At 41.6% G+C, this 22,264-nt stretch overlaps 1 protein-coding gene across 1 annotated transcript in view; it reads right to left on the bottom strand.

Annotated features, from left to right (window-relative positions):
• The window catches only part of SORCS3 (sortilin related VPS10 domain containing receptor 3), a gene marked incomplete at its 3' end in the record, with an annotated part of 309,593 nt that overhangs the window by 137,803 nt on the left and 149,526 nt on the right, over positions 1–22,264 (bottom strand). Inside the window, exon 4 of the mRNA XM_082002401.1 lies at positions 3,366–3,524. Coding sequence (XP_081858527.1) covers positions 3,366–3,524 — 159 coding nt within the window. The remainder of the gene's footprint in view (positions 1–3,365; positions 3,525–22,264) is intronic.

Raw genomic sequence — 22,264 nt, 5'->3', positions numbered from 1 at the left:
TACATACGCTCGGTCTGAGGTCTCATAGCATTCTCTTAGGCAAGCTAAAAGACTGTAGGAAGTTACTGTTAGCTGGGTAAAAAAAACTAACTGGGATTCCATGTTCTACTGGGATTCCATACTCTGAAAAAAGTTATCACTTGCTCACTGTCAAACTGCAGGGGACATGTAAAGACTGTGTTTTCACAAGGGTGTCAGAGAGTTCTACATTATTCCATTTATTCACTACTGCCTTATAATAGTGAACACACTTTATAAAACACCAACTTGGAAGGGACAATAATCCTGTTAGAGGACAGAATTCAAAATGTGTCCGTTTTTTTTAGTTGGTTGGTTTTTTAATCAGCTGGACAAATAACCTAATATTGTTGTCAAATGTGTAGAAGTTTGCTAAAAAGAAGGAGGGATGCTTAGGATAACACAATGATTAAACAAGAGGCTTGAATCACAGTCATGGAACTGTAGGTCACAAGACCTCTGAGGAAAACTTTCTAGCAGGAAGATTCAGAACAGTGACTATTTTTATTTCACATAAAAACTCCAATAATTTTTTTCTTTTTTTTATACACAAAACAATTTTTAAAATCTTTCAATCCAGGCAGTGGCCAATGCTCTTGATATTTCCTTTTACTGTGTGGAACAACATACTACACAAAATGGATTTTCAGATTCATCACTCTCATTAATTTCCAAGATGACCACTGCTTGCTTACAGCACCATATTATTATTTATAATTGAAAGAAAATTAATAAATACTAGTCTGAAAGCTATTTTTTAATCTAAGAAATTAAATTACATTTGCAAACTTGTTACACATTCACAGTTATGAGAGGACGGATTAGATCTTCCCTTAATAGTTCCTACTGCTGGGAGTCATAGTGTATGTATTTGATTTGTTTTCAGAGTTATTTGCATTTTTAAATCTGCCTCTAAAGTAGTCATTACAAATAGGCTTTAAAGGTCAAACAGACTTTTAAGCTTAAAGAAGTGGAAGATTACGGCGTCCCACTGTAGGAGCGGCTGCACCACTGAACATAGAGCAAGGCACTGACTTTCATCGGCACCTTGCTTGTCACATTATCTGTGGATGAATATTACCTGCAGGTTACAGGTTAATGATAAACTTTCTATTTTATTGCTCTTTCATGCATTTAAATCAAAAGTGTTTCAGAGCAGTTGTATCCCAAAAACACTGGATACATGATGTGAGAGAGCAAGCACTACTTGATCTAGCACCGCCTATTTTGTGCCAGGTGAGTTGTCGCTGCCTCACAGGAAAACGGGCAGAAAGACAAAGGAGAGCGGAGTACCACCAGAATCAGGAAGTTGGAGAATTACCCCTGACAACTGCATGGCATCTCTTTGGATAGCCTTCTCTCAACTGCAGAGAACTACTGCAGCCTCTCTAGCCACATACTTTAGGAGCTCTTGTTACCTCTCTTCTGGTCAGCAGCAGAGACATCAAACGATCATTACCACTGGCATGTTCCTGTGATCACAGCTAGGAGAGAGGGCATGACATAGCAGTGTTGGAAGGTGTGAGATCTAGAGCTGGCTTCTAGAGAAAAGAGAGAACAACCTCAACCAGCACTTGAGGCCATCTTTCTGAACACTGAAGAAAAGACTATGAGTGGCCTTGAATGCAAAGGCAGACGTAAAGGCAAAAGCTGAACTTTGTGTTGCTCCATTTGCTCCATTGAAGGAGCAGAAGCAAAAATTCTCCTGAGCTACTACTGCTGTACTAGAAGAGGGGAGCATAACTGCAACCCCACGGTCAAATACATGTGCATACTTTGTATTTTGATTTCTCTTTCCAGTGGCTAACATGTCATAAAAAGACTACAAAGCACTGGAAACAGAAGTACAAGGTTTCAAACCAAGAGCAGATATTCCGCACTCACTACCACTGGATCTCTTTGCAAATGCATACTCAGTGTGTCTTATCTGGCGTCTCACATCCATTCATCATGCCTCATCAGATGTCTATTTCTTTCAGGGCTGTCTTTGTACAAACACTAATACCATTTAAAATCTTTACCTCCAATTTAAAAGTGGCATCAAACCATTCCATGACATCAAATAGATAGATTGGTCTTTCTAGACGACTTCAAAATCCCTGTTGCATTGAACATCTGAGTGCACAAAACTGTTTGACATTTGATTAACTCCTTCATACAGTACAGACTTGATACTACGAAAGGAGTGTATTTACAATAGCTTTGTGCTTGCAAATGTCACTCAAGCATCATCAGTAACATAGCAGCAAACTACCTGGTGCCTGCCATAGCATTCGGTTAACAAGTGGATAGGAAGATTACATCGGGAAGTACAACAGTAGTAGATTATTTGATTACACTCTCAGTAACTACTTGGGTAAAGACTTGCATTAGCCTTTCAAAGAAAATTCTGTCAAATATAAGAGGCACAATATTTTGGGTGTTTTGTCCCAATAGCTGGGATGTGAGACTGACTAGTTTAGAACACTTCAAAAATAACTGTAGGAATTGAAAATCCCATCCAGAACACACACACACACACACGAGATTAAGGAGAAAAACTTAAAGTGGCTATTCAGCACGTTTTTACTTTCTGGAGTCTATGGATGACGGAAACAGAAGAGAGGAAAGAGAAAAACTTGGCAAGTTTTAAGCTTTCTGAAATTTGTAACTTGGTCACCCAGCCTATGTCTCAGCTTTGGACTGTAGTGGGGACGGCTGTTCCAGAACTGAAGCACACACTCCGTAGCCACAACACTTTACAAGTCACATCGCACCCACATTGCTCAGCGTCTTTCAAGGCAGATGAGTGCTATGTAAGAGCAGGCTTGCTAAGGACAAAGTAACAGACAACAGCTGTCTCACTAACAGAAAGCACTGCAAAGTGACTTAAAAAGTGTCACAGAGGAGTTTGTCATCTGTTGCTGCTCACGGATTTCTCGATAACGAAGTTCAGTTTGCCAGCAGAAGGAGCACCCCATCACGTGCAACAGGCAGCTGTTATGGACCAACTCAGCCTGAGTGCTCAATCCTCAAAGACATCTATCTCAGCAATCACCAAGGCCTACAAATCAATAGATTTTTAGAACAGCTCCACATGTCACGTCAAATCTCAGATTCTTTTCATCTTTCATACCATCACCACTACTAAAGCTTCCAAACCTATAATGATCACTGTGTAACTCCACTCCCTTTAGCAAGCTTACTTTGGAGTCACTGGGTGGGTTTTGAGCACGTTTAAACCTACAAGGTGAGAACAGCAAAGCACACAGTATCTTCTTCACCATCCCTGGAAGTGTGCAGTTCTAGACACTATGCCTTTCAACACCTGGCTCAAGAATCATTGAAATATGAAATCAGCTGCTCACCTTTTGATCCAGACTGTAGGCCAAGATCCACTCCTCCTGCTTGGGATGGAAGAGCAAGCTCTGGATATAGAAGTTCAGACGGTACTTCTGGTAGGTAGCCCCTTCATCAGAGCTGATGAGGATGCCACTCTCAACCTCTGGATCACTAAGAAGCATGATCTAAATAGGAAAAACAGAGGGCGTTGCTTTTTTAGTGTTTCAGTTCCATTTTATTTGGCAATTCATTCACAGACTCATTCAGTGATTCCTTTTTTTCATCTTAGATTTATCCAGATGAATTCAGAAACCCTAGCAAGAACGAAAAATGCTATGTTGATATCGAAGCTGAATTTGATTTGGTATAGCAACTTCTGAGAGCCACACCAAGCTTTCCTGGTCCCTTCCCAGTCTATCATCTCCCTTCCCAAATGTGGAATACTCTCTCCAAAAGTATACAACAGGGCACTTCTGAGATTTAAAGCTCACTATTTGGCAGCTTGTAGAGCTGCAAATGAGAGCATCACCTCACTGGAAACACAGAATGTCCACCTGGATCAGCTGCTGCCATCTCAAAATAGTCCATGTGCGTGTGCACAAACATTGATACACGATCCCATATATCATGCTTCCAATTTATACAGTAGGACATATTCATTCACTCAGTGAACACATAATTTTCCCCAAGCGGGGGAAAATGTATGACCTCAATTTTTACTGGGAGGAAAACACTTCAGAGCCTCTAATTTTAATTAGAAAATGATTACCAATATTTTAAAATGGGTTGATTCCACATTATCAGATGACATGCTCTACATAAATGTTATCAAGAAAAATGTTGTGGAAACATTAACACCATCTTATTAACATCTGGAGAAAACGACATCACATTAAAGCAAATGCCAGTACCATAAAATGAAGGCAAACAGTGGGAAATAAATCAGAGCTGTGCTAAACACAGCAGGTTATTGATACAGTAGCTGAAACAAATATAGAAACTGCCTTTCAGCAGGAATACAGATCCAGGAACCACCTTTTTTAGCTAGCTGCAGAATGATCAGCTAGCTGAGATCTATCGCAGTTTTGTTACACTCGCATGTCCAAGTTAACTTATCCTCCCTCACAGACCTCCAACTTCAAGACTACTATAGGGAAACACATTAATTTTGACAGCAAAAATCACTTACAAGGAATAGTAAGACCCTTGGTATGTTAGACCTTGATCAAGCAAAAAATTTCAACACTTGTTTAATCTTAAGCACCTCATTAACTCCATGAAGTCACCAAGGGAAGGTGAATATAATGCAAACGGTTTCTGATCCTTTCCATCAAGAAATGAAAAGGGCCTTTAAAACTAGAACTCAACATTGTCCCAGGGTGAAGCCACCTGCATGAATGCAGCTTGAGCTCAGAGCTCCTTCGACATCCCTCACCTATACCGCTTACCAGCCTCATAAAGCGATCTCCACCTGCTCCCACAGAAAGCCACACCACCAGTCCTGAAAAAGTGCACTTGCATTGTGGCCTGGTGCACACCATGGGAAATGGGAAGCATCCCCACAGGCAACAGAATCCCTGGGAATGAGCCATGAGAACCAGCCCCAGTGGCCTCCACCTAGAAGGAAGCTTTGGAACATTTCTTCTTTCTAATTAGATCAAAATATGTATTTCATTTTGCTCCAAACGAGAAAGGTTTCCCCAATATCTCAAGATATTTTTTCTGTCGCTGGTGATTCAACTTCAAAGGCATTTTGTCCCCCAAGCATACCCCTGTTCACCTGAAGCATATCGCCTCTGCCAGACAGAGAACAGTAACATACTTCAGTGAAAAGCGCTTGCATCTGCAGAGTGGAAGAAGGATGTAAGACAGCCATTATAACAAGATACTCCAGAGAGATCTTGCATTTAAAAGGAAGAGTACTTCAGGAATAAAAAGATTTTCCTGATGTCGCAGAGGGTTACAAAGTTAATAATGCTGTATATTAAAAGGTCACGTTAGAGTTGTGCCCTCAGATAAGGAGGAAAAGACAGGTAGCAGTTGCATAGACTCGGGGTGGTACACACACAAAACATCCACTCTGCCCCTTCACACACAATCTGCAACACTTCGGTGGGTAGTTCAAGAAATGGGTCAGGTGAGATGGAAAAGGTGCTGTTTGCACCAGATGGTTCACAAAGCCAGGCAATTTGTTCTCTGGAAGCATAACAGTGGTTGCAAGATCAAATAATAAAACCATGACGCTAGGAAAATTAACAGCTAGAGAGAAAGCTGGAGGAGTCTAACAACGGTCAAATCTTGTTGTAAGTGCCATCGCATCGGTCACCCATCCCCCTTCACCCAGTTCTGGTATCAGAATCTGGTATATTCTTCAAATGGGGAAAATAACACACCCAACGTCTCTGTGTCACCCATCCTCCCAGGCAAGGCTGATCCTACACAAAGCAGGATGGAAGAAGCAGGAGGCTCAGCCAAAGTGAAAAACAAAAGGCCTCCACCAGCCACGCAGCTAGGACTGATCCACAGTTCTGTTACGTGGCAAGCAAGGAGGAGGAAGAAAAAAAAAAAAAAAAAGGGAGGCTCTGGGCTTTATTGTTTGTCTCTTTTCTGCTGGAAGCTATGGGAGGAGGGGACAACTTTTGGCAGGGGAAATAGCAGGACATTTGTCAAAAGACCTGAAACCGCTACTTTTCATTATGGGGCCACGGAAAAGGATCCACCCCAGCAGTGATTTAGATTAATCACTTTTCATTAGGAGCCAATAAACAAACTCTGGTCAAAATGAACATTTCTGCCAGCACCCTGTGTGCCATTTATAATTGCCATAAGGAATAGCAAAGGAGGACCACAGAGTTGTCAAATGTAATTTATAGTGTTTTAAGATCTAATCATTTTCTATAATATTAAATTAAATGGGAGCCTTTATTAAAAAGGAAATTACATTTCACCTTGCTGTATTCTAGAATATATACACACATATATAAAATATTATATTCATTTGCTGCCTTCTCTGGTTTAAGTGGAGAGGGGAAAGGAAGGCAGGATTGACTAGTGCTAAGGATAAGCCTTTGAAAACATACATGAGATGAGGTGGTTTATACTACATAGCTTTTCCTCTAGATGCTATAGCCTGACCTCCAAAATTCAGTGGACAATGAATGACAAGCACCAGACAAAACAAACCATGCTGAAACATTAGACTGAACTTCAGGTAGCTCCTTAGGAGATGAATGCAGAGGAAGAGAGCTGTCTGGTACGTGGTGTATCTCCTTTAAAGCAGGAGCTTTGGGCGCAATGATGACACATACAAAGCTGTTCTGAATGAACTCCAGTCCAGCAGAACACCAGACACCAGCAGGGGAGGCACACAGAAGGGAGATGATTCAGAGGAGCCACCTTACAAGAACAACATAACCTACAATATATGGACTGAGATCTTTGGCACGTGATCAGGAAACACCACCAGCTCTGAATACTTCAAGGGGATTTACCCCAGCAAATAAGAAGCACAGGCTGCAGGCGGAAAGAACGAGGAGGGAAGGTGTCATACCTACATCGTACCTGCCATCATGTATTTGGTACACAAAATATAGAAGTAGCTAAGAGTCACTCACATTTGTTGGAGAGCATGTAGGACCCTTAAAGGAGCTCTGAACAAATGCAGAAGTGGAGAGGAAGGAAAGTGACACCATATCACAGCACAAATCCACTAAAACAGCAAGCCCTCTGGTGGGGCTAACGTAATAAAAACTAAGGCAGAATTTGTAACTAAGAATCTGAGTTCCTGCCACCCTGGTTAAAATTCCAGGTGTGTTAATGCAAACACCTTCCTCAGAACTGGTTTCACATAGGCTATGTGCAGGTGGATGAGTCAAGATGGTGACACACTCCTCTTCCTCTGTTCCAAGCTAGCCAGGCACAGAGACAACTGTGATCTGTAATGTTGAACCACACCAGTAATGAGCTAAAACTTCTCACGGGCACAACGCTACAACCTGCCCAGACTCTCTTGGCTTGGAGCTACAGGCAGCCTGAGCTCAGATCTGCCTGAATCTGTCCACCGCAGCGATGCCAAAGGCTCCCCTGTGGCTCGGCGCTCAGTTCTTCTCTCAGAACCTTTCACCGCTCTGCCCTCACGTTGGCAGGTTTGCTCAGCACATCGCTGCTGTCCTTCCTCTTCTGCACCCAAGGCAGAAGAACACGCACCACCACCACCCTCCCCTGTCATATTACCTGTATCCATAGCATCAGATTCAAAAGCTTTATCACCGCGCTTGTCCCTGGTTCTGTGTCATCCCAACACAACAGAGATCTGTTTTGTACACAGCTGAATCTTTTCATAAACTACTTCTGGACAGAAAATGAGCAACGTGCCACATAAAAGGCATTTTTATTAATATGATTTTTCACTGAATCCTTTTATTTTTCTCAGCCAACATAAATTTTCACTGTAAATTACCAAAGCGTATCTCTCTAAATCAGCACGGAGTAGTTTTATAGGTACAATATCTGTAGCAGTAGTTTCACTGAGCAACATTAGCAGGAAGCATCCCAGTAAGTGAATAAAAAAGATAGGTTCAAAATAAATGTCTTTTGTTCACAGAAATAAGTAGATAGCATTAAACGATTGTGTACTGCCTTCTGATTCTCCTCCTCATTTTAATGCGCTTTTCATAAGCAGTTGTTTTCAGATGTCCCAGTCACATTCTCATTTGCCTATACAAAGTGTATTCTAAAAAGAAATAAACAAAACAGTTTAAAAAAAGAAAAAATCCACCTACAAACCACCCAAGACTCCATAGCTACAAAAGAAACTCAGCTCCTTAGCAAAGTATTAGCAATTTGCTCTGCAGCACTGCATTGTCCTCTTCTGCAATTGAAACGGTAGTTCTGCCACAAACACTACTGCAAAAACAGAAACTTAATGCTTCATGTTTACAGCTTCATAGCAACTTCCATAGTGAATGTCCTCAGCTTACACATGAAAAGGCTTTTTTTTTTTTTCCTTCTCCCACTAGACCCTCAACTCAGAAGCGCTTCAGGTCCTTCCTAAAAAAATTTCAGGCCCTTCCTAAAACCATCTAAATCAACAACAGAAAAACACAAACCTGATTTAAAAAAAAAAAAAAAGCAGCAGCCTTTTCTTTTTGGCTTTCCCATTTTGATTTAAAATTTTTAAAGGACTGTACAGTCCCACAAGGCCTCTGAAGCTAAGCCTACTTCCCAAAGTTCCATATTAGCTTTGAGTTTAAAAAGCCAAAGATTTTTAACAATTTATTCTGAAATGTCAATCCAAACTGAGGATTTTTCTTTGTTTGGACTTATGATGTCCTTTCCTTCTTTTGAAATTGAAAAAACAAAATCAAATGACATTTAAAGGCTTGAAGATACAAAAATCAGTTTCTTCCTTGAAAACATCAATTCATCACAAGTATGTTCAATATGAATAATTTGGAAATCTCTTATGGGAACAGTAATTTTTTACTGTTGAGGCATTTTAGATTAAAATCTGAAATTTCTCACTGGCGAATATTTGGTTATTCATTCCCCTCCCATTCTTCTTCTCTGCTACATCATTACTGCAATTTACTTGCCATGCAGGCTAAAGGATGCCCTTGGAGGTTATATACAAAACCTTAACCTCTTAGAACACAGCTACACAGTATACCTGAAGCCCTTCTGTGCTAAACCCATGGAGGACAGATGCAACTCACTGCAAAGAAAATCTCATACTTTTTTCTTAGTTCCTCACCATGTGTCAGTTCAGTTAAAAAACTTCAGTTTAAACAAGCCAAAACCCCTCCAAGACAAAAATGTACTGGTGTCACAAGTAACTGCCTACTTACCAGCAAAAGTAATACCCATATAAATCAGTATTAAGCTAAAAATATCTTTGCATGATTTGCACTAGTTTAGAAAACACACCTTAACTTCACACAAACCTTTACAGAAGATGTTCAAAAATGGCTAAATGCCTGCTCAGTGCTCTATAGATATGCTGACTCCTGCAATAATCAAGGGAAAAGGAAGCCAAACTCTACTTTCCAGTCACCAAGACCAGCATATCAGTCAGAAAAAAGTGGGAGCTGGCAGTGATAAAAAACCTGCTCTAGACAGAAATCCTGTTTTATTTACATACAAGTAAAAAAATCCAGCCCACTACTTAGAGATCAGCAGCTGTTGACGAGAGGGACATCTGCTCTCTGGGAAGACGAACAAGACAGCCATGAAGAGGGCAAGAGCTTCCACACAATTACTAACTGTGCGTCCCGCAAGGAAAACACTCATTGTGATACCTTGTTACAGAGTTGCCCAGATTTGGGGCTCCTTCTTTCTTCACATGGCTCAAACACTCCCTTAATGTTAAGGATAACCTGTGGGCATCAGTCAAGCAGTAAAGGAGCATTGAGCTTTCATGAGAGATAAATTGTCTGGACCCACCCCATTTCAGCTTCTTGTACCTTCACTTCTTATTGCCCGAAATTTAACATTAATAACAGATTTAATTAATGAATATAGCACCAGATCACCATCACTCAGAACCATAATGCTGTAATCTTAAAGGATGAAGTGCACTGCACTCACTCTATAAGGGTTTACGAAGCATGTGTTATAAAAGTACCTCAACCATAAGGCTTTTATACCTTGGCACTCACTTCAATATAATACCATAAAATCCAAGCAATCTTTAAGTGTTAAAGGTGACTTTCACTACTGTATTTATTATTGGACAATGAAAAATGTGTCAGACCCCCATAGAAACTCAGCAATGAAATAGTTTCCCGAGACTTTTGCATTAGGTCTGCATTATATGTACCGTGAGCAAAGAACCAAACAGCGCTCTCAGGACCTTTCAGGCACTTCATGTTAACCCCTCTCCAGAACGTCCTTCCCACCAGGACTTCTCTGTAATTACAAACCAACCTTTACTCTGCAGAATCTCATTGCTTGTCACTGAACGTTCCAGATGTCAACAGCTGTTTCTGTAATGCATCCAACTCCTGTCAAGGACCTCTTCCATAGACTTCTCCAGCTGTGCTGGAAACCGCAGCTCTCTACTCCATTAAGCTGGCTTGAGGAGACAGCATACATAGATCTTTGACACTAACATCAGGGGTCACCATTTGTGGGTTCCCCACCTTTCCACCATTGAGAGAGAATGATCAGAGCACATTAACGCCATTCACACCACTTTCAGGTCCTATGTCTTTGTAGAACGTTTTGTCTTTTGTAGAGGGTACATGAAAGAAGAGGACCATTAAAAGGGAGAAAGTAATAAGCTATAAAATGATTGTGGGTTTTTTTTTTTTAACCTAAAACAGCAGGGTCTTCTGGCGATACTGCAACACAAGAGAGGACATCACTGGGGTGCTTGTTCATTTTTATGAATATCAAATCTTCTTCTGAAATTATGTTTTTATATGTAATTATTCTGCTGTTCCCTTGTTATATATATATATTTAGACAGCCCACCTGCAAAATTTAGAGCAAGTTTCATCACACATTTTTTAAGTTTTACCACAACAATATTCTGCATACTTATAAAGACCGTTTTGTCAATCAGAAATGATGCAAGCATAAATCTGCTGTCCAAACAGTACACCTTCCCCACCAGGACCAAGAATCCCAGTTTCACTGTTAACTTGAAGAGCTCCTCAGCAGAGTCCTGGTAGCATCAGAAATAAAACTAAGAGTTTTAACTACAACCAACCCAATATGTGCCTTGTCTCAACAAAACTGGAACCAGTAGTTCAAGGGAGCATAAATCTGGCCTTTGGGGATGAATTATCTACATGCATGAGGTACTAGTATTGCACTCGGACACCAAACATGCAATTGGAATATATAGGCCCAGCATGTGCTACATACAGTTGGCTCAGTCACACATTTAAGATTACAGCATCTCAGTAATTTTTTCATTTGTTTCTCATAAAGATTAAAAAGGATGGAGATGCCAGAAAGACTTTGAGGAGACTCTGAGATAGAGCAGTTTGGTGGCAAAAGAACTATTATCTATCGTCCTCCTGCCTGAAAACCATAGGAGATACACAGGTTAATCTTACATGATTAACTCTGAGAAAAGAGATTAGTAAAAGCACATCAAATGAGGACCAGCACTACCTTGCCTTCCCTAAGGAGATGCACATCAGCCCACCGTGCTTGTTTACAGTGAATAACCCTGGTTAATCTTTCTGATCTCTATTGTTTTTCATATCCAATTAGATCCAGATTACAATTACAACTAATTGTTCAGATCTGTACAAAATTAAAACAGGCTCTCTGTATTGCAGCCACACCTGCCATAAATTGCCATACCAGTACAAAATGCTTCACAGGATTCCAAGCTCGCACACCCCATTCCCTATGGAGACAGCGCTTCATTTAATTACCACCTCCAGCGTCTGCGCAAGAGCGTGGATACACCATGCAAAACGCCCTGAGGATCAGGAGCAAATCAAGGGTAAATTGGATAAAGAGCAAGAGCCCCTCAAGGAAAACCACTCTGCCATCCTCCTTGGCAGGTAGGAAATGAAAATATATCATGACTGTAAGGCTTAGGCAAAATCAGAGCTGGGAAAAGAACTCAGGTACTCTAAGGCTGCTGTCCTAACCTGCCCACAATGCCAAATCCCAAAATGGATCCAATTTGCATGCACAGGAGTGGAATAAGCCATCGTACTCGACCCAACAAAGCAGAACGTCTTATCTTTGTTTTACTGCTAAGCAGGTCAGAACAACATGTCTCCCTGTTTTCTCTTGTCTTTTTGGCACTGGACACATGTACTTTTCACTTTTAATTACAAGGCACAGCAAGCATTTGCTTGTTAAATTTCAGGTGCCAGTGGGGATGGAAGCCATCCAAAAAGCATGTGTTTGACCTGGCAAAGACTGACTGATTGGCAACAGCCACATGCTTGGTTGTAAAACCTTTTCATTGTCACAGGAAGGCAGAGTTTACCCAAGGTTACTCCATCCCATTATACTCTTGTTACAGGTGCACATTCTCCAGCTCCCCACAGATCATCAAAGTCCTCTGCCGCAGTAATCCCACCTTCCTGAGGCCACTTCGGTGCTGTTCAGCTATTGCGCCAAAGGCTTTTCCATATCGCAGCATGTTCATGCGCAGTTCCCCTCTACAAACTGCCAAATGGGTTAGAAGCATCACCACTTATGGCTGGTTTTTTATATATCCAGTTCGACCAGCACTGCTGTGACTGGCCTGGGCCAGAAATAGAAGGAACCCCAGCTGGTGACCTTAGGCAACAACCAGTGCTTCCACAGGAAAAACAGACAGCAAATCAGCAGAAGAGAAATGTAAAGCTTCTGATGCATATTATGCTTTGCTCTGGAGTCTGATATTTCTGCATAGCATAGTTCTGCATGACGCCTTTTTACTCCTCTTGATTCTGCATAGGAAATCCCTAACTGTTGCAACATCTGACACATTGGTTTGTGGTCACCAGCTTTTTCTAGTGACACAGAACAGCTACGATCCCAAACTGTGTGTACAGAAAGAGAAAGCAGCATTCACTGTTAGAATTATGTTATTTGAATAAATGCATGGTTGTGCTATTCTCCATAGAACTACAAAGTAATTTTCACCATTATAGTAACTTGCCATGTAAGCAGAAATAGTTACAGAAAATAATGTTATCAGTAAGGAGAGGCTATGTGCACCACAGCTGCTGGAACCAAGAACACCATTTATATAAAAACACTCCTCTGATTATAGGTCTCACTTGGGAGAACACTTTACGTGTGGGAATAAGTTTACTCACAGTAGTTGCCCCATTACAGAAAACAAAGGAATGTGCATGGATAGTTACTCATGGGGTAAACTTTTGCAGCCTGTATACAGCAGTCTATTTTGTTTTAGGACAGTAGAGTGTTTCATGACTCTTTAGAAAAATAAAAATTGTATAATGTATCTCCCTTGAGGCCATTAAACCCAAATACAATTTTAAATGCATCATTGCTTCTCTTCTGCTTACACACTTTATTTTTCTGCTTTTTAGTCAGATTGCAGAGAGAACATAGACAACAGTCAGCTTTATCAATGTTCACATCCAGATGCTAATGATCTATCTCAATTTACTTACCTGGCATCCATTACTCATGTCCCTCACTGTCCCTAATGTACTTCTCTTCCTAACATCCCCACACTAGAGGAATCTGAGGACGTAGGAGAAGGTCTATCCATTTTATGGATGGAAGGATGAGGCCCCCAAAAATTAAAGATACAAAATATGATGGTATTGCAATGCTCCTCACAGCAGCACTCAACTCTAAGCTATCCACTGTGGTTGCAAGCTCCACATGTTAACTCAGGTGCCAGAAATCTTAGTACATGAGAAGGTTCAGGACCCAGGAACAGCATTCACAACTGCCAGCTCACTGGCTTTTACGTTTTCCATTACATTTGCAAAATATCTCCCAAGAGTATGGAAGAAGTCTTGTCTGCAACTACTGAGAAGGTGAGTGACTGCCCCAGTGACTGTGAACCACAGCAGCTATGTCCTATTTCAACAGTCGCTGATACCTCACAGCCTTGGGAAAAGTCACGTACTTCCCTTTCTGTATCCTTCTGTGCACACACATGAGCTCTGGTCACTGCAGTGTCCTGAAGAACCAGTGTAAGAGGAAAGAGAATTGGAAGAGGGGACAAAGGTTTTATCTGCAGTACAACCCTGCCATTTTGGTTTAGGAATCAACTGGCAAAAGTCAGAAAATTGCCAGGCTGACTCCATCTTTCCACCCGTTTCCAGGTCCCGAGCACTGTGTTCATTGCCTCCATTCCATCACCACTCACGTCTCTGAGCGTGGCTGCTTCCTAAAATTTGTTGCTTTCTCATAGTCATTTTTAAGGATCATGTTGGCCTGCCATGGAATGGCTCCAAGGGAGGCAAAAGGTGACAGATAAGCCTTTTTGTCATAAAAAAGGACACCCAATTTAAGAATTTAAGATAATTAAAATACTGTGGGGCCCACTGCAAAAGGCAGCACCAATCTCTCCTCAGACAGAGGCATAAGGACTGGGCTAAGTGTTGGTTTCCCAGATCTGTAAGAAAACTACAGCCTCAGTTTCCTCTAACTGCACCTGGGCACCACTTAGAAAATCCCTATCATTACTTTCAGAGTCCAGCAACATCTGCCTGTGTACAAGGAATAAAAAGACATTTTAGGATGATTAGGGTCAAGGGCAATGAACTCTGGTTAGTGCAAAAAGAAGCCTCAGGCACTCAGATGTGTTGAAATGTTTCTCTAAGATCTAGCCCAGCCAAGCTCCATGCCAAAGAAAAACTGCTGCTAACACAGCCACACAAGGACTTCCAGGATTCACAGTGCTGCTTGGGATAAAGCATTTTACACAGAATTGATCACATCAGAGCTGAAATTAGAGTTACTGCATTTACACCATAAGAGGCAGATGTGCATATATGGCAGAAACTGAGACAGTGGCCAGCACATACCCTGCTGACTCTGCTGATCTATTCTATTAAAAATAAGAATTCACTCAATGAGTAATGCTGAATTTCTCTATTCTTCATTTTAGAAAAGAATTAAATAAAAAGACATTTTGCCACAGATATGGGTTTGGGGGTTGACAGGGGCTGGAGGGAGGATTTTCCTTAACAAAAAATAACTGTTTCCTGGCGAACCAGCTCTTATCACTAAAGATCAAGGTCGAACCATTATGCAGTCTTCAAAGGGACCCACCTGCCCATTTTCCAAGAGCTGTTCTCCACCCATTCTATTATTTTTCCTCCTTTTTAATAACAGAACATGCTGACTCGTTATTATTGATTGATTATCCTGCTGCCTGTGAAGCACCATTCCCCTCCTCGTTAATCCAAAACTACCTCATCTTTCATACTTCATAAATTAATATATTATTGGAGCTGCAGCAGTACAGGAGGTGGCCATGTTTCATAGAGAGGTAGGGAAGGTGGAGAAAGGAATGAAGTCTCATAAACCCACCCTACATCAGGACCTGCAGCTGTGCCCACCCTGCTGACAGGCTGGGTGTTAAGGACGGGCAGCCCCTTATGAGGTGATGCATCCTGACAGTCCCTCTTTGTCCCTGTAACCAAGGCAGGGCACTCCAAAAGCTCACATAGGTCTGCTCTGCCCACTGCATGAAAGCAATGGCCATGCTTAGTGACAAAATTGCGGCTTTATTTTAGGGGCTATTATAACTTCTGATCTGTCCTTTAACACTTGCTGGCTAAATTAGAGCAAACTACCTCTTTATTAAATACTGACAGCCAGCTCTGGGCAGCCCACATCTAAATGTGGAAGTGACCTTTACAGTTTTATCCATCTCTTCTCTTTATGACCTCGCACCATCCCTAAGGCTCTCTAGGGCCCTGACTGCAGCAATACAAGGTGAAGGAGGCAGAGAGAGCAACAGGAGAGGTGGACTGACTTCTGGGAAGCCAGACAAGGCAGCTTTGGCATGGTTGTGCACTAATATCCTACCAAGCTGAGTCTTAACAGGTAACTGGCCTTTTTTCTCCAAATGTTATTTGCAAGTGTTATAAAAACAAAAGTGACATATTGGCTTGGGTTTCTCCCATCTTTCCCCTTTGCAGCCTGACTCTCCAGCCACTCCCGTAGACAATGAAATGCAGTGATACTCTCCTCAACCAATCTTAGGGTTTTTTTAAGGATGATGGGGTTGGGAATTGTATGTTTGAAGCAGTAGATACCTACATTTACCATCACAAACAGTGCCAAACAAACACTGCTCAGCCACTCGGTTCTTGCACACAAAGCAAACTCAGGGAAGTGTGCATGGTAAATAAGTCAAGTCCAAAGGGTTTGAATTCTGATTTGCCTTCCCCTAAGATCTGTGCCTACTTCCATTCAAGTGGCCATTTTTTTCCCAAAGCAGCATCTAAGCAGGGATTTCAGGATCACAGTTCCAGTCCTTGGTGGATAAATGACATAGCAGCTGTCTGACCACTTTTTTCTTATTTTACTTATACATCTTGTGTCTACACGCTTCCTTTATCAACCAGACTTGCAATATCTGTGAAGACTAAAATGGCATTTTTCTAACAAAACATTTTTCATAAAAACAACTTAGCCCTCATTTTATTCCCTGTCTTTATTAATTAAATTCTGCATTAGGTTTCCATTTGCTTTCAATACTTACTTCAGCACTAACCAAATATGTATTAAATGAGCTCAGAAACCTATGAAAAATGCAAGTGAAAGCTCTCAGAATGCCTAAACACAAAGACATGAAATGCAGATGCATAAAGGCAGGCACAGGCAACCCTAATTTTGGAATTTCATAATACACGAACATTTTTTTTTCCTGAACACTGAAATGATGGGTTTCAGTGTGGTATCTTTAAGATAGGTATAAAGAGAGATAGATATTCATCTCTCTTCTAACCCTCTTCCCTCCACCCCCATTAAACAATACCATAATCTTGTTAATTATCTCAACCATATTTATTTTTAGAAACAGTTGATGAGCAGTGGTGAGGTTCACTGGGGTTTGGGGGGTTTTGTTTGCTTTTTAATGCATCTGCTTTTTCAGAGAATTAACTGGAAAAGCCCCAAGAATATCCAGTTTTCATGCTCATGCATACTGAGGGACAGCCGTCCCTGGAGTACAACCATCAGACTGTCCCTGTTTAAGAAAGGGGAAAACTTACGTTGGGTCTCTCTCATAAGCTTGGGTCCCAATTCTGTGCTGGCAAACAGTCACATCCCAGACAACCGCTACACAACCTCTCTAGGATTTATGTCAAGTCAGAAGTAGTAAAATTAAAATCTGCAAATGAACAGATAGTAGTTTGTTCTTTAAGCACAGGAGCCTACAGGTCAGGTGAGGACCCAGTGGGGCATCTGACATGCCAGGCCCCACAGTCCCAGGCTGCAGCAGGGCACAATACTGTCTCACAGGAGCCCCTTGATTACAAAGGTCCATAAAGAGGCACAATACCCAAATATAGTAAGAATAATAATTATTTAAAAAAACCAACCAAACCTATTTGGGCATACTGAAAAAGACCCTATATTTTAGGAGTATTCTAATAACACACATATTTTGCCTTTACAGTTGAACATCTGCCATTAATTGATCTTGGACCATGTTTAAAACACAAATAAATTCAGTCATCCAGCATTGGGAAACTATATTTCTTACATAGGAAAGGTCAGAGAAACCTACAGAGAAAATGTGACTTTTCTGAATTCAAGAGAGACAATAAAAATACCTTCAAAAGGAGAAATTCCTAAAGTCCTCTTCTCCAAGTATTATGACACATCTGTAACTCAAGAGAACTCTTTCACACAGTTTCAGGTCATTGTTCTGCAAATATTTACAACAATTCTCTCTTTTCTCAGGTGACAAATTCAAGCTGAATTAATCGGACAAGTAGAGAGAATCCCATGCACAACAGCTCACAAGACTGCACCTTGTAGATAAAAGACGTCATGTCACATATCCTCTGACTCTTCCATGGATGATTATGGGTGACCTTGAGGAAATCATATTTGTTTCATTCCGTAAGTGAAGAAAAATATTACTTCTTCATTCCCATCTTTATTCTCCTGTTCAAACTGTCAGTTCTGGAGACTGACAGCGACTGTCCCTGATGTGTATTTACAAGACAGAATTCACTGTCATGTTAACCAGATCACAGTCAAATTTGTACAACCCACTGGTATAACCAGAGCAGACAAATCTGAGCTCAGCTAATCCGGATGCTGTGTTTTAGAACTACCGTTTTTCCTGTAGGCAGTAGGCAGATTCTGCCCACATAGGCTCTGGTCTGAGTGGCATGGGTTTTGGAGTGCTGAGCAGCACAGGAACATCACACACAGGTCATCAGTTCCAGAGAAAGGGTGCACGAAGAGACGATTACAACCGCATTTGCAGCTCAGGTAATTTAGGCTCTATAAATGGCAGCTGCAAAACCAAGATCTATTTAGTAACTGTATTTCATTGGGCTGAAGGAAAGGATTAGGGATAAAAGACAGTAGAAACAACTAGTTCTATCACTCCTGCCTCATGGCTCTAACTCAGCCCCATCACCTTCACCTTATAAATACGTTCTCTGAGATCACACCAGCAAGTGCCAGTTTGCAGCACGTGCTGTTCATCACCGTGTCAGCATAATAAGGAACAAAGGTCCAAAGAAACCTTCTATCTGCCAAATGGCTTTAGGATATTCCAGAGCTCAGTTTCTCACTAATAGCTTGGGATGCAATCTTAGGACAAAGCAGCAGATAACTAATGGGAGCTGTGGCAAAGGATGGCAGCTCAGTTCAGGCTGGGTTAGCAAGCATCAGGTGCATGCTGGAACCTCTGCCTCATCAGCCTATCGTATATTTGGTGAGTAACAAGAAAAAAAAATGTTGTGGAATTCCCTTTGGGATCAAATGGACTAAGAAATAAAGGCAAAACCAGAATCGTTTGGACCAGGGTTCTGCCCTGGCACTCCAATCACAGCTGAGGCATTCCCTTTGGACATACAGGAGGCCAGGAGCAGGTTTGCTCTCAGTTACTTTCCAAGTGAGCAAGAAAAAATAAAAAGGAGGTCAAAATGACTTGTGCTCATTTAGGATCTCCAACTCCTGTTAAGAGGAGGCATCTCATTCCTAATGTGCTAGCTAGTTTCCAGTCGGGTAAATGCATTCCTCTGCACTTTCAATATTACAGTCACAATTAACTTCTTCCTTCATTAACCTGAACTGCAACGCAGCATTGCTCTCTGCCAGCTCATAAACAGTTGCCACGCTTCATCCCCAAGAATCTGCACAGAAACAAACTAATCTAATTAGATTTAGCTTTCAGAGCTTCTGACTCTCCAAATACCTCTAACACTGCTCATTTTGATGGGCCAAGTCCAGAGGCATGACTAGGTATGAGAGGTGCTGCATGCCTTTGTGATGTGGATTTGGAGTGCCCCTCCATTTTGACTCTATGACAACTGTGAAACTAGTCTGCCAAACCATTTTCTCAAATATCTTTAAGTAAGCACTGTCACTTTACTTCTGCTTTATGCTGTTTGCAACTACTCTTCGAATCCCTTAGCTAGAAGGTCTATAAATAAAATTTCTAATGCTTCTGTTCTGGTACAAGGGAAAAATGGGGGGAATCCTCATTTCAATCACTGCACCTGGGTGATATTTCTGTGCAGAGAATAAGCATAAAAGACTACAGATCTTTTAATTTTCAAGTTATCAGCTACAACAATAATGGTAACAATGCAGGAGAAAAGCTAAAGACAACTGCATCCAATTGAATTGCAAAGCAAATTCATGAAGGAAGGTATTTCTAAGACATCAGAACTGGCACCCCAGATCTTAAATGCAATCAGGATTTCCCGTTTATCCACATCTCATCTAAGCAATACTATATACAGGCAAGTGCTTTTTGGTTTGATTTTGTCAGAGTTGTCATTCTCTTCCTTTTTTCCCCTCTCTTCTTTTTCTTTTAAATGCTTTTTAACTCCATCCTCTCAACCTCCACAGGAATCCCAAGGGCAGAGATAAAAGTTTCATAGTGAAAACTGGGTTTTCAACTAAACAACACCTTCACCAAGAATATTCACTCTTCACAGAGCATTTCATGGAGAAAGTAATACGTTAAGTGTATGGTACAAAAACAATTTCTTGAGTTTCAAAATGGCACCTGAGTGCCTGAAAGGAGCAGTGCTTCAGATATACAGGACTTCCATTCTCATCTTATTTCTGCACCCTTTGGAAGGACTTTGCATCCCTCTGAGAGACATCAATTCTAAAATGAATCCCATTATTGACAACCAAGAAGAAAACAAATGTTCTCAGGATGGGAGATCTTACCCAGCAGGCCAACCCATGCTAGAAAATAGGGACTCGCAGCACTTCATCTCCAAACAGCGCCATTTTGAAGTGCAGGCAGTTAGTCAAAGAATCACAGACTTAATTTTTTTGTGGAAATTATCCAATTTTCTAACAGAAAGTTTTCAACAGCCAAAAAGAAAAAAAAAAGGGGGGATAGAAAGAAAATGGGAACTTAAAAAGTCAAGAGATATGTCTTATTAAAACCGAAGAGACTTTTTCCCTTAGTGTTTCGGAAGCAATAAACAATTCTAATTCCCAGACTGCTGTGAAAATCTGCCTCTAGTAAAATGTAACTAATGCCCAAAATATAGCATTAAATTAAAGGTCAGCAGGGAACTGAGATCTCTGCCCAGCAGAGAGTAAGCAGGCTTTTATCGTATCCCTAAAGACAAGAGGCTATGGGGTAGAAAAGCCAAAGCTATGCATTTTGCAAGTCTCAGCTTTTCAGAGCACTCAACCATCTGCCCTTAAATCCCATTCACCTGTAAGGAAGGGGTGCTGCTAAACAAATATGAAAGTTTCTCCTTTCTGAAGTTCACCACAGAATTATCAGGCTTGTTGCAACCTAGGTGTGAACCGGGCAAAGCAGATGCTTCCCACGTGGTGTCTCAGGCAAACCACCAGGTGGGCAGGTGCACTGAAGGGGAAGATGTGCTCTGGAATACACTCTGCCTATTAGAGCATCTTCATGGTGGTAGAAGTCTCAAAACTGCAGGCACTTGGCTTCCCACCAGGGCTCAAAACAGTAACTCTTAAGAAAGCCATAGCCCCGGGACTTCAGAGTTGTCTGACTGATAGGTCTAACAATCACTGTGAATTTCACAGTATTAATGAGAACTCAGTGCAGATTTTCCTGATCCAAATACAAGTCCCCAGTGTGCAAGTGAGAGAAGAAACAGCCCAAGCATCTGCAGGAGAGCGGATACAAGTCCGGCAGCTTCAGCTCCCAGCAGCAGAGACTGTACACAGAGTTGCAAAGTGTTGTGAAACCCCGAACTTGTTAGTTCTTAGGAGAAGGGAATTAGCAGTACGATTGCTCCACAGGAAGATGAAATAGTGCTGGCTCGAGGCAGGAAGCATTTTGGCTCCGGTGCAGCCAGAGGCCACAGATTCACAATGGGCTGCAGCCTGCTTGACTGTTTCCTTATATCAGCACTCCAGGGTGGTCTCATTTCAAAATGACGGGTGCTCTTAGATCACCAAGCTGGCCCTGATCACTAGCAACGATACTTGATAGGCAAGAAGAATCATAGCTGGGAAGAAGTATTCCTGGCAACTTCCTTTGGTATCTGCATGTTGTTATGTTGATTTAATCATAACTGCAAACCTCAAATTACACAATGGCAAAATCTGTTTTCCAAATACCTTCTTGTGGTTTCTAGGAAATGGACAGCCCCTATCCCAGCTCCAAAACCAGCCGTCAGCAGGTTGGGTCAGCAGGTAGGAGCTGGTGCTCTGGGACCCAGCCCTGCCTCTGCCCAGCACCATGCAGGGACACAGCCAAAGCCACCTCACCTCAGTCTTGGCTACACAGCTCTGTGCCTTTTAGGTAACTCTGTGCATGCGGTGGGTTGATATATCCCAGTGGCAACACGTAAAACCAAGAAACACCCACAGACAAAATATGGCTTCTAAATGCCAAACACCAGCACAGCCAAGAGGTGCCCAGGGAGAACCAAGGCTCTCCTGGATTTATCATCATGATAAGCATAGAGATTGTGTTTCTTCACTTCTTCCCCTCTCAGCTGCCTCCTGCCTCTTCATGCACAAAGACATGATCTCTCCACGAGAGTTATTCTGCCCACTGATAAACACTAGCAACTGATGTGTTTCACTGAGGAGCAAAGGGCAGGACTGAGGGACCAGCTGCTTCCAGGCTGCTCCAGCATTTTGCAGTCTGCTGTGTCAGGAAAGACATTTCAACACTCAGTAGGACACCAAATACAGACAAGGGTAATATTCAACACCCTGCTGGGGCTCTCCAGTTAGAGATGGGAGACACACATGGGAGCAGCTTAGAAGGAAGCCTAAAGAGAACATGAAATGAGTGAGATTGACTAAATTTGAAACAAGAGCT

The sequence above is a fragment of the Phaethon aethereus genome (assembly GCF_964289735.1).
Source record: "Phaethon aethereus genome assembly, chromosome: 7".
NCBI classification, from domain to species: Eukaryota; Metazoa; Chordata; class Aves; order Phaethontiformes; family Phaethontidae; genus Phaethon; species Phaethon aethereus.
The sequence above is the reverse complement of the archived record's forward strand: the minus strand, read 5'-3'. Positions and strand labels throughout refer to the sequence as shown.